General features: G+C 40.0%; 1 protein-coding gene across 2 annotated transcripts in view; it reads left to right on the top strand.

Annotated features, from left to right (window-relative positions):
- The window catches only part of LOC132111588 (MAM domain-containing glycosylphosphatidylinositol anchor protein 2-like), a 178,674-nt gene extending 164,969 nt beyond the window's left edge, over positions 1–13,705 (top strand). For both annotated transcript variants that reach the window (XM_059519025.1, XM_059519026.1), the window contains 6 exons: positions 5,500–5,520; positions 5,983–6,138; positions 8,477–8,641; positions 10,954–11,084; positions 11,338–11,440; positions 12,216–13,705. In XM_059519025.1, coding sequence (XP_059375008.1) covers positions 5,500–5,520; positions 5,983–6,138; positions 8,477–8,641; positions 10,954–11,084; positions 11,338–11,440; positions 12,216–12,304 — 665 coding nt within the window. In that variant the 3' untranslated portion in view covers positions 12,305–13,705. The remainder of the gene's footprint in view (positions 1–5,499; positions 5,521–5,982; positions 6,139–8,476; positions 8,642–10,953; positions 11,085–11,337; positions 11,441–12,215) is intronic.
- Positions 13,706–13,979: the final 274 nt, after the last annotated feature.

Genomic DNA, 13,979 nt, shown 5'->3' on the forward strand with positions numbered 1-13,979 from the left:
GCTGGCCCAAGGGTATATTTGTCCATGCTGCTTCGAGCTTTTTCTTCGTAGAGAAGAAGGATGGAGGCTTGAGGCCATGTATTGATTATCGAGCACTCAATAACATCACTGTTATTGAGTGCTGCCCTGGAACATCTCCGTGTTGCCACTGTGTTCACCAAGTTGGACCTCCGCAGCGCATACAACCTCATCCGGATACGTGAGGGGGACGAGTGGAAGACCGCCTTCATTACCCCTACTGGTCACTACGAATATTGCGTCATGCCTTATGGGCTTGTTAACGCCCCCTCCGTATTCCAGGATTTCATCCACGAGGTACTCCGGGATTTCCTCCACAAGTCCATCTTGGTATATATCGATGATATCCTCATCTATTCCCGGAGCCTGGCAGAACATCAACTACCAGGGACTACCAGCTGTATACCTCAAAGCCGAAAAATGTTCCTTACATCAGCCCTCAGTGCAGTTCCTTGGCTATACCATCAATTGCAGTGGCATCCGGATGGACGAGGGGAAGGTGAGCGCAGTCAAGGATTGGCCCACTCCAACCACCATCAAAGAATTGCAGCGTTTCCTAGGCTTCGCCAATTTCTATAGACGGTTTATACACAACTTCAGTACCATCACCAGTCCTCTTACCAATCTCCTCCACCAGAAACCTAAGTCTCTCTCCTGGACTCCAACCGCCACAGAAGCCTTCCAAACCCTTAAACAGGCCTTTACGACTGCCCCACTCCTGGTCCATCCTGATCCCGATTGGCCCTTCATGGTGGAAGTGGACGCCTCAACCACTGGAGTGGGAGCGGTCCTATCCCAGCAGCAGGGGAATCCCAGCCGCCTTCATCCATGCGCCTTCTTCTCCCGGAAACTCAACCCGGCGGAGGTAAACTACGACAACGGAAATCGGGAATTGCTAGCCATCAAACTAGCTCTGGAGGAATGGAGGTATTGGCTAGAGGGAGCCAAACACCCATTTCAAGTCCTCACTGACCATAAGAACCTAGAATACCTTCGAGTAGCCAAGAGACTCAATCCCAGACAGGCCCGCTGGGCGTTATTCTTCACTCACTTCCAATTCACCATCTCGTACCGCCCAGGGGTGAAAAACGTAAAGGCAGATGCCCTATCCAGATGCTACACTCTCGAAGAGAAATCTGAAACTCCAGAAACCATCCTCCCAGAAAATATCATTGTCTCTCCGATTACTTGGTCTTCTGACACTCTTGCTCCAGCCGAGCCTCCTACCAACACCCCTCCGGGTTGCCCACCGGGACACCTATACATCCCCAGGACACTGCGCACCCCACTCATCCACTCCACTCATACGTCACTTGGCACTGGTCACCCAGGGGTCAATGAAACCCTCTCGCTGCTAAGGGAACGCTTCTGGTGGCCCAACATGGCCTCAGATGTCAGGAGGTACGTGAGTGGATGTACCAGCTGCGCCATGTCCAAAAGTCCTCGCCATCTACCATCTGGCAAGCTCCATCCTCTGCCCGTTCCTAATCACCCGTGGTCACACCTAGGGGTGGACGTCATTACTGACCTCCCGCCTTCAGATAACAATACCTGTATTTTGGTTATAGTGGATAGATTTTCTAAATCCTGTCGTCTTCTTCCTCTAAAGGGCCTACCTACAGCCATGGAAACGGCTGAATTACTGTTCAACCATGTCTTCAGGTACTTCCGCATCCCAGAAGATATCGTATAGGACCGAGGCCCCCAGTTCATCTCCCGGGTGTGGAAAGCCTTCCTTTCCCTCCTAGGTGTGGCCATCAGCCTGTCCTCCGGGTATCATCCTCAATCAAACGGGCAGACGGAGAGGAAGGTCCAGGAGATCGGACGCTTCCTCCGTACCTTCTGTCACGGCCACCAGAACTCCTGGAACCAATTCCTGGGGTGGGCCAAGTACGCACAGAATTTCCTCCACCAACCCACCACTGGACTCACTCCCTTCCAGTGCGTACTCGGCTACCAACCACCTCTATTCCCCTGGTCAGGTGAACCCTCGGATGTCCCCGCCATCGACTACTGGTTCCGGGAGAGCGAGAGGGTCTGGGACGTGGCACATCACCAACTTCAGCGGGCACTTCGCAGACGCAGGACGACAGCCGACCTTCGCCGATCCGAGGCTCCTAACTACCAACCTGGTCAGAAGGTCTGGCTGTCCACCCGGGACATCCGCCTGCGTCTACCCTGCCGCAAGCTCAGTCCCAGATTCATTGGCCCATTCACCATCACCCTGCAGATCAATCCGGTCACAAACTCCAGCTTCCCCCTGAGTACCGGATTCACCCCACATTCCATGTGTCACTCCTTAAACCTCACCATCCTTCTGTCTCTCCCTCCACAGAACCTGGCGAAGCCGAAGCCCCCCCGCTTCTCCTCCTAGATGACGGCGCGGCCTACACAGCCAAGGACATCCTGGACTCCCGTCGGCATGGTGGGCAGCTGGAATACCTAGTGGACTGGGAAGGTTACGGTCCAGAGTAACGTTCCTGGGTCCCACGCAACGACATCCTGGTTCCCACCTTACTCGATACCTTCCACTCCAATCATCCCAACCGACCAGCTCCCAGGGAAAGAGGACGCCCACCACGTCGTCGGGCTCTCAGGAGCGGGCCGTGGGGAGGGGCGTACTGTTACAAACACGCCAGGTTCCACCTCCACACAATCACAACGCACACCCTCACCGGAGTTCTAAATCACATCCACCTGATCCTCATCACCAGCCTATCATCGCAGCACCATAAAAGCCACACACATGCACTCAAACATTGTACGGTCACGTTCGCGACAAGATCATTCCTGTATGCTTACTATAAGGACTAACTCCTCTTCTACTCTCTCCAGCGATTCTCTCCGAAGACCCAGTTCCCCAAGTGTGCGTGTGTGTGGCTCACCATCCCTCCAAGAAGTCTTCACCCTACCTTCACGGATCCATCCTCATTGTCACTCATCACTACCTGCTCCTCTGCTTGTGTCTGTGTACAATAAACATCTTCATTCTGTTACTCCTCAGCTTCCCGAGTAATCCGTAACATCAGGTTTTTTATGGGCATCGCAAAAACCCAGTCTCTATAAGACAGCATGGCTTGTACTGTATCTAGCCTGAATTGCATTACTGCAATTTATTACTCAGCTCTGCACATTTAGGTTTTTATCTTGCTTGTTCAAATGAAAGAATTGAATATGTTTGGATTTTACCTTAAAGCTTGCCTCTGAGTAAATCCTCTCCAAGTGGGAGATATACTGGGTCTAATTGCTTGTGTGTTTAATGATGTTGACGTTTTGCTTTTGCCTCCTGCTCCAGTAGCTCTAATTGTACTTTTACAGGGATGCAGGGAGAGAGAGAGGAAAAAGGAGAGAGCATGGAGCCCATCAATTTAAGGAACGTGTTAATGCAAGCACGTGTTTCCAAATGCACAACATCTGTTTGCTTTAACCAAAGCAGGCCTCTCCTCCTTACCCTTTAGAAACAGCTGGGCTGTTTACAGAAAGGGAACTGTAACCTTCATGGAATGATGAACTGAATTGCTGAAATAACTAAACTGAACTGAACTGAATGGGAAAAACAGCTAGTATGAGAAGTTATTTGTGATCACGTGTGAAATGTATATTGATTGTATTTTTATCATCAATGTTGTTTAGCAGTCATGCAATGTTTTGCAAGCTTAATTCAACATAAATTCTATTTTATTCTATTGATGAGAATTCTATTCAATCTTGTTGTTTATTGTTCTATTATCTAGTAATTTGTAATAATTCCTTTTTTTTCATTCTATAAGAAATACATTTTAACAAAAGTATTTTTATAAGCTTTTTTATATGAATTGCTGTATAGCCAGCCATTTAATAATTAAAATATATATATATATATTAAAACCTAATTATTATTCATGATAAAGTGTATATTGACTTTCCCATTCAAATTAGATCAGTTACTTTTATCTAATTATTTAAAAACAGAAAAATTATCTGAGTTTGTGAATGTCATTTCATACTAAATATTTGGCCAAAAAAATGTAAACATGAATTGTTGTAATTTGATGTTAATTTTAATAATGTAGGTTAAAATGGCATAAGGAATTGGAAGTAACATCAATTTTCATGTGCTAAGTTTATATTAATTTGTATAATAAGTTTTATTTTTATTTTAAGAGTCTTCTAGCATAACATATCCATCCATCGCATTAAACTACAACATTTATTCATGTATTTTAAATAAGTGTGATTATTAAAAAACTCTTGAGGGTTAATGAGCCAGGAAAATATCCTTGATAACAGAGAAAGCAGCAGCCATTTCCATTTGAAATGTTCTACCCTACCCTTCGTCCAGACGTAAAAGTTTTTATCAATTTAGCTTGAGATACTTCAAAAATCACCTCCAAAACAGAAAAATTCATCCATTTCAAGGAATGACTCGCTAACATTTTGTCTTCCTTGACAAAATCCTCTGTTCCCCTTAAGGCTGTGATTCCCATGAAACTTCCATCATTCACTCATACATTCATTTGTAAATTCTCTGTATGTTGACAGACATTTGCAAATTAATTTCCCTTTTCTTTCCGTCTCCTGTCAACTTTTTACTTCTTCATTTGTATCATCAATTTCGTGTGGAGCTGTTCCCCCTGCAGTTCTCAAAGCAGACATTTACACTGACAACCCCTGTGAACATCTGCTGTGTTTGAACGCCGTCGTGCTAATCTCTCTCATTATAGGAGCCTGATCAAATGCCAGAGCCGATGCCACTTTTCCGTCCCAGAAGGCGACTGTTGCACTGTACTCGTTTTACTGCTGAAACGTCAATTTGAGAGACGCATATTGATGTATTTCTTAAAATTCTTCTGCTGAAGTTATAGAGCCCTTGCCAATAATATGTTTTCTAACATTTTCTGAGAGGATGACCATTGATTTTTTTTCCCTACCCTACATAGAAATTCACAGCTTAGCGTAATCACTGCTCTTGGAGGATCCAGAGAGTTTTCCGACTTAAATAGGATTGCACAGGGTTTTTTTTGTATTCTATTAAGGCACTGAGCTAAGTTGGTTGAAATAGGGATCGGTTTCAGTCTCACTATCTTTTCCACACATGCCCTCTGAAACCTTTGTTCCACAATGCACCTTAGCCCTCATTGAGGCTGCCTGGAAGCACACGGCTTTCTGGCGCGCTCAGATAGGCTGCCTGTGAATGGAATGAAGAGAGAGATACAGGTCTTTATGGTTCACCTGAGCATTGCACAGCCTCATAGCGTCCTCTCCCCACACAAACACCTCTCATGCACTGACGTGCTATTTCACTTCCCCTCTCTAACTGTGTGATACATGGTAATGATGCCCAAAGCACTTTCTAAACACTTCTCTCCAAGGGCAAACACCATTCTCCCCTCTCTGAGTCCCTTGCTGTTTTTTATAATGGTTTATTAACCAGCTATGTACTACAAGCCTTTCACAGCTTGGATATTGCATGCATAACCTCTTCTATTTTCTGTTTTACAGCACCGGTGAATCCTCCTTGGAGTGAGTAATTATATATTTTTTGTATATTTCTATTCTATGTATCATTCTAGCATACATACACTATCATTCAAAAGTTGAGCATCTGTAAGTGAAAGAATTATGTTGTCATTTCATTTAATCTTTGTGGTTTCTAGTGATCAGAAATATTGTGACAGCGCACACACAGTAAATGATTAAAACATTTAAATGTAACATGAGCAAAGGTTGACTTATTTCATGAATACTAAAATCTGATCATGATAAATTTAGTCTTAAGAAAATGTATTAAAAAGTGTATGTCTCTAAAGATCATAAAAGGGTTTGTTTTAGATGCTCCCCATTCACTGATATTGTATAAACAACCAAAAACGTATTCATGTACAAATAATCATTCTGAAATGACTGAATTGTCTGTTATAGCTTTTTTAGATGCACTTTCTGCACACTCTTCATTGTTCTGTTTCTCTGCTGAACTATCCATAGGTAAGTTTCACTGCGGCTTTGAAGAGGACACCATCTGTATGTTCACCCAAGATAAAACCGAAGAGTTTGATTGGACAAGACATAGTGCTGCCTCCAGGGACACTAAATATACACCCAACACTGGGCCCAGCAGCGACCGCACCGGCTCTAAACAAGGTATACTGCACTTAAATATAGACCTTTAGATTTAGAACTACACCTAAATATTACAGCACAAAATTACAATTTTCAGAAGTAATTTAATGAATTGTCATTAGTCAATGTGGGTGGATGTCGAGTAAAAAGATACATCGTCAGCAAAGTGAAGCCTTGTAGAGAGGGGCTAATAGCATTAGCGTCCAAAGGCACTTTCAATTTCTCATGTTGCTAAAAGAGTGTGCAGGCTGGCTTTTGATTGGATGCCGTTTAGGGGAAGATGCTCAGTGCCTTCCATTAGCTGCACTTTCAGAGAAATGGTGTCAGGCATTAAACTTGACATCGGACTTGCACAGCTCCGGTGTGCAACTGGATCATTTCCATGGGTCAACACATCACTAATATAATCAGCTTGTCTAGTACTTTGGTAAAGTACAGGAATCTGGAGAATGCAAGTCATATGTTCAGAAGTGGGGTTTTATAGAGAGAGTAATGCAGGGATGACGTCATTTTTGTAGGCCATCCCAGAAGTTAGCATCACCCTGGTTCCTTCAAGAAAAAAGAGCTTTGCATTAGCTTTTAGATTACTGCAGAAAATGATCAACAAAGTTTGTCATTCTTGCACATGATGAATTTTGAAGCCTCACTTATTATTTAATAATCATTAAATATTGATTGAAACTCAAAACAAAGAAGACATTTAAAACTTGTGAATGATCAAAAACCGTGTTTCTATTAGTATTTTTTCACATGGAACAGATGAGAAGAAAAGTTCATCCATGTAATCTGCAAGGTGCATCCATTTTTGCGACCCCTGTTGCAAAATTACAACACAAACTCAAATTATCAAAACATTTAACAATACCTTAATATTTACATGATCTAGACATATTACTTGAATGTTGATTTATCCAGTCCAGAAAAACAAGATGATGTGCTTTAAGGGATGTTTACAGGTTGTGGGACTTCATGGCCAGGTAAACAGGCCTATTTTTAAATTTGTAATATCATTTCAAGGCTGAACAACAGGACCTATTAGTTGTCTAAATCTGGTCTTAGAAAGAACAGAAAACATGAGCAGGTTTATTTTAGTCAAGCTAACAAATTATGTTGTAATATTACAGCAGTGGGCTTTAAAGGGTTAAGTGAACTTAAAGCAATCTTCACATAAACCCATTATAATAAATGTCATATTTAGCTACCTGTACCCTTCAGCAAGCAGGAAATATACAGAAATTTAATAAAGTTATCAAACACTTAATGCATCTGTGCACATCTGAAAAGTCTCCTGTTCGATGTGATCATAAAGACATTCTGCGTCTAAATAAACAAAAAATTCTTGTCAAGAAAAAAAATACAGATGCAACAATTGTGAGTGGGGTGACTAACCCTTATGTTAATTGTGTTCAATATTTTTAACGTGTTAAACTGAAAAAATTAATCGCATGAGTTAACGCGTTAATTGTGACAGGACTATTACAAATTACAAAGTCTGATTTAGAATAGTTTAGAAGAGAGCAAGTATAGACACAGGAGTTTAGCTTTTTATCGTCATGATGTTTAATGTCCCTGACAGTCGCTTTAGTCCCATTTGGCCACTTGATAGCAACTACCTTTTTCAAGCCAAAAAAACCTCACAAAACTACATATTAAAAGAAAATGACATATTACTGATGTATTTTGTCACAGAATCAAATTTTTTAATATCTTAAAGCTTGTGTTAACCACGGACCTTATGTTTAGGCATTTAACCAAAAACCCATTCTGAAAAACTATTGACTGCAGGACGATGAAACTGGAAGTGCTAAAACGTGGGTTTTAGGACTCATTCATGCAGCACTCTGTTAATATTTCAATTAATGGATATTTAAGGGCTTGTGTGAAAAAAACCCAAGTCAATATCTCTTTAAGTCACTCTGACCTGATATGAAAAGAAGAAAAAAATGGCCTTTTAAGAGGTTATGAGAAATGTGAATTGAAAAATCTTTTGTCCTGTGCTATGGAGTCACTGAGGTCCTATTGATTATTCTTAAGTCAGTGCAGAGTTAGGTGGAGGTGTGCTGAGAGAACTTTTTGAGCCGCTGTATGACATTGATTCTACACAGTTAAAATGACTGTGCCAAATGTAATTTGTATATGCTGCTGTTTAAATGTATCACTGTTTCCATAAACAATTTAAGCAGCACAACTGTTTTCAAAATTGATAATAATAAATTATATCGAGCACGAAATCAGCATATTAGAATGATTTCTAAAGGATCATGTGACACTGTAGACTGGAGTAATGATGCTGAAAATTCAGCTTTGTCATCATAGGAATAAATCAGTTCATTTGTATGTGCTTGTGCACTTTGTACAGGTTTCTACATGTACATCGAGACCTCACGACCACGTCTGGAAGGAGATAAAGCACGACTGTTGACTCCATCCTTCAATGTTGCCCCTAAAAATCCCTACGGGAATGTGGCCACCAACCCAACATACTGCTTCAGCTTCTACTACCACATGTATGGGAAACATATAGGTAGGTTAGCACAATACATCATAAAGAATCCTGATGAGATTAACTTCCAATTCGTGTTGATCAGTGTTGGGAAGGTTACTTTGGAAATGTAATAGGTTACAGATTACAAGTTACCCTATTTAAAATGTGTAACCATTCCAACTGTTTTAATAAAGTAATATAACTTATTACATTTTATTACTTTTTGATTACTTTTCTAAATTATTCTCAAACATGTATACCAGGCAGTGTTAACCTTAAAGTAGAACTTAACTGATTATTGTCAGACTCCTTCATCACTTGAATTAAGATTATAATAGTTTAATTTAAGGACATACATAAACCTAAATAGGAAACAAGACGGTTATTAAATAAGCATGTGTCCTATTCTGTGTCCCAATTCTGTGTGTGTGTGTGTGTGTGTGTGTGTTAGTCTGTCAATCTGTCTTCCTTAGGTTTGACATTGAAACCTTCGATGTTGATTGTATTTTCATAGTTGGCCTATACGGAACATATTTTGCCTAATATATTTTGCACTGAACTGTTAAATTTGTGCCCTTTTCTGATTTCGTTTTTCAATCAGAATTATACAACTTTGCCAAAACGCACCTTGACCATTCTGAGGCAGATGAGACTAAAATGTAATTATTTGGCCTCAAAACCAAATTATATGTAACAATAAATCTAACTGAACCTAAGCAGTTCTGCAAAGAAGAGTGGGCAAATATTGCAAAGTCTACTGTAGATGTGCAAAGTTATAGAGACAAGAGACATATCCCAACAGACTAAAGGCTGCAATAATAGCAAAAGGTGGTTCAACAAAATACTGACACAAAGGGGTGATCCTTTTTCATACCTCACAGTCCTCTGGATGTTGGAAAAAAATGTCTTTTTTTTTCTCGGCGGCAGAGAAGTCAACTCAATGGTTCTGTAAAAACAAAAACTGTGTCCGTCTTCATTCCAGGCTGCAATGCAACAAAATGTGATTATTTTAAAGGAGGGTGATTCTTTTCTATACACACTATAACTTTTATCTCAGTCTATTTTTTATATTTTACCTTTTACTCTGTGGCAGAAATTGCCATATTTATGTTTTAACATGCTGGTCAGAAAAGTGCAGTGTACACTTTGGCCTTTTCTGGGATGGAAAACCTTGCTATTAAAGGTTTCTAGTGGACTGTAAGTGCTGTAAATGATTTAGACCAATAACTCAATTTGTGCTATATGGATACATTTCTATAGTTCCCTTTTTCATGCTCACTTTATGCTGTTGCAGTTGAGCTGGACATGCAATTGCACTTCTGTGGTAGTGATGACCTCCGCAGCCCCTCAGACAAGCTTGTAACTGCAATTTTCTGCTTCACAAAGCAGTGTGCCTTTAGAATAGAAAGTGTGGGGCTAATTCCAACTCACCAGGGTGTTCTCTTCCTGGCTTTTGACACGTGGTCCCGGGTTAAAAATCCATGTGCCCAACAAGATCTTCTGTCTGGTTGCACAGCAAAGAACCAAGATAACATGGTTAGATGGCTGTTTTGATATGAAAACCTACACAAGGTGCACTTAAATGTGCACTTAAATCAATTTTTGTTGTACTGACACCTAGTGGTGTGGAAGCAGCATCATGCAAATGCGATCATTTACAGATGTAAGTGTACAAATGCAGTGTTTACACACAGCCATAATTGATTTAGTGCACAAGTGAAACAGGACATAACAGTTTAGTAACAGGATGTTACTCAAATAAAGTGAGCGACATTCAGCTGTCCGTGTAATCTCAAAATGTAAAATACAAGTTATTAGAGTACTGATAAGCCTAGAGTCTGCATCTAATTTTCAAAAGCACTTCTTCATTTCTTGATGTGTAAAACAATTTAATGAGGGGAAAATATTACATCATTAAAGAAGAACAAAGCATAAACAAGGTTTGTGTGCGTGTTGTGCATTGTTTTAATGTTTCGCTTTGGTTAAAGGATTATATCTCCAGAAAGTTTATCTTAGCATTAATTGCATCACATCTCTGTAGCACTAGTCTCATTGTCTCATGTCCGAATCCCGAATCTGAGAGATTAATACAGATTTTCTTCCTAGTTTTCCTTTAAGCAGTGTAAAATTAGAGTGTAGCGTTATGTGGCATATATACAGTATTACAACAGCAGTGGTTGTGTTCTAAACAGTTTAATGATTGATTATTTTCCTGGAGATGAAGATGAGGTCTCTTCAAGGTCACTGGACCTTGCAGTTGCTATGTAACTCAAAGGAAGGGTTCAAAGTCAACTAACCATATTGCATCTAATGACTTCTACTAATACTGAGTGCATCTGCCTTTTTTCCAGGAACATTAAATGTGTATTTGAGGCAGAAGAGCCAGACGGGTCAAGATACTTCTGTTTGGACCCTGAGTGGGAACCAAGGAGACCGTTGGAGGCAAGCTAGAGTTAACATCAATCCCACATCCTCTTTTCAGGTGCCTCTTTCTGCTTTATTTTTCTTGAATAGTAATACACAAATAATGATCATATAATAAAAATAATTATAATAATATAATATTTTATGATACAACATGGATACTATTCTGTTCTTATTTATTATATTTCTTATAACTTATGTAATTATTTAATGAACTATAGATATTTTAATATATATGAATTCAGAATGAAATGAATAGCCACTACAAAGTGAAAATGTGTTTGGCTTTATTTTCCCGTCCATTCGTGTAGATGGTTTTGGAGGGTATACGTGGTTCTGGCATTGAAGGGGATATTGCTGTAGACGATGTGACCATAGAAGAAGGAGAGTGTCGAGACCCCCCACCCAGTAGTAGTGAGTATAATGGACAAGAGTTTTAAAGCAATTATATGAGCAATGGCTTTTGAGTTTATTGCAATGAAATAAATAAGTAAAAAAAACTATCATTTTTATTAATGCATTGAATTAATACATGTAATTTATTCATATTTATCAGGTTAACATTTATCAATTTTAAACAATTTGCAGCATTATAACTTCAGTTTTTGATCCTTTAGAAACATTTTGAAGTTTCGTTGATAAATTAGAATTAGAAAAGAACAACTTTAATTTGAAAAATTAAAAAATCTTTTGCAGTATGATAAATGTCTTCACTGCTCCTTTTGATGAGGTTATCCCACATTCTTATTGAATGAAAGTATTCATTTCTTTCCAAAAAAAAATAAAATAAAATGCTGAATTTGCTGAATACCTGTTTAGTCTATCACAATGAATCACAAGAACACACAAGTGTGAAAGAAAAAGCTAATATAACAAAGCTAATATAACATGGACTGTATTTTCTACACTTTTTACATTTTTCTTATCTATAACAAGATAATCCACCAGCTCGAATGACTCTTTTCATGACTCACAGCAAATGTTTACAGTTAATTTCTCACTCTCTTTTGAATTAAAGCATAGCATGTTGCAAAAAAAAAAAGATGTTTTTTAGAGATACAGACCGTAGACAAACCTCATTAAACTTCTAGAAGGCAGAATTGCTAATCTCTGAATATTTATACAGAACTGAGAAATGGATATTTGTTCCCATCAGTAACTGCATTTGTTCTTGTCTTTATTTCCTCAGATATAAGATCCCTGGCTTCTCCCGCTGCAGTGCATATATGGCAGCTCTGGCTCACTTTACTTTTGGTCTTGGTTGGCCTCCGAAGGTGACCTCATCACATGGAGGTGGAACCCAGCTTTGGCATTCATAGAGATTTCGGCTGACACGGACTGCCTGAACACAACAACCAAAGATTCATCCCGTCTACACAAAAGGAACGTAAAGGTTTTAGATCAGTGTGAAGGAAGAGGAAGCCAGGGAAGGAATCTAAAGCTCGCTAACACAGTGATTACACCGGAGTCCACTCAAGACCTTGTGGAAAAGCCCATTACTGGTGTCAGTGTTATAAAGAACAGAACAGGTGGATGGTTACAGCAGGACGGCTTGAGAGACTTAATAGGGGAATCTTTCAAAGCACAAAGACATAAGATGTATTTCCATCACTACATGGTTTTTGCTTTGTTTTACGTCTGCTACTGTCATCAAAGACCTCATAATGTCACAACACGTAATCCTGAACCACACGAAGGAAGCTTCCGAGGAGGAAAAAACAATGATGGTAACAAAAATGAATGATCGTTTGGAAAAAAAAAAAAAATTCATTTTTTTTTTATGTCTGAAAATAGAGATATGTCAAATACAGTTACGCTTTTTGTAGGTCCTTGTGCTCTGATGTTATTGGTTTGACGTGAACATCAGGGCTCCACAAATGCGTGTTGTTTTAAAGAGCGTTTGGAGCATACAATCTCAATGTAAAGTCTGTTTTCGGACAGTTAGGGCGTTCATGTACTCCTCCTTTGTGCTTTAACTGATCAAACTTTAACAGCTCATCATGCAGCTAACACAATGAACACCGTCTCTCACTGAGAATCCTTGAGTTGACCTTTCATTTCAGCACGGCTCTGCTAAACAACAGCTGTAGAGAACTGTTTAACATCACGCTGTACCTGCTGCTAGTGTGGATCTGCTTATGGTGGTTACGCTGGACCCCTTGCAGTTGTTTTCTTTAGGTGCGTAAAGATAGCCGTCAACTTCGGACCATGTTCTCTAAGGAACATGGAGTTGCTGTCTGTAATGAAATCAAGTGCCTTCAGAACCTTCTGTAAAATCATTCTACTGTGCTACTTTATCATCTAGCATTTCCTTTAGGCACAGTTTAGCGTACATACACACGTGAGATGAAAGGTGAAAGTCAGAGAGCCACGATGAGAGACAGGTGCCATGTTGCAGCCTATCACTGATGTCTTGAGTTGCACATACTGTTGATAGATGGTGACTTATTTTTATTTCGACAGCATCCCTGCCACCTGCTCCACATCCGACTGATATAAGGAAAACAATGGTGGTGGGACTGGACTAAAAGCACCATTGGTTCATCAGTAGGACATCTGGGAGCTATTATCACAGGTGAAAAACAGCCAGGAGAGTCACTATGAAATCCTCCTTCGATCTGATGAGACTTCTGTGCCGCCGAAAAAAAAAAACATTTTTTCCAACATCCAGAGGACTGAGAGGTATGAAAAAACAGATGGACCTTTAGAGGAATGATGCTCTCACTGTACAAGATGATTAACCTTGATCTGGATCCATCCGGTTGGATTCGTACAAATGATATTTTATTACTCTGATGAAAATGACTGCTTTTACTGAACTAAAACTCTGAACTACCTGAGACCCTCTGATACCTTAACCTGCTGGTTTTTGGACATGTATTGTAAAATCACTTTTCTCATTCATAACGTTCATTTCCAAGGAAGAATTACTTTAGTCTTTCTGTTTTGTCAG

The sequence above is a fragment of the Carassius carassius genome, chromosome 31 (assembly GCF_963082965.1).
Source record: "Carassius carassius chromosome 31, fCarCar2.1, whole genome shotgun sequence".
Lineage (NCBI taxonomy): Eukaryota > Metazoa > Chordata > Actinopteri > Cypriniformes > Cyprinidae > Carassius > Carassius carassius.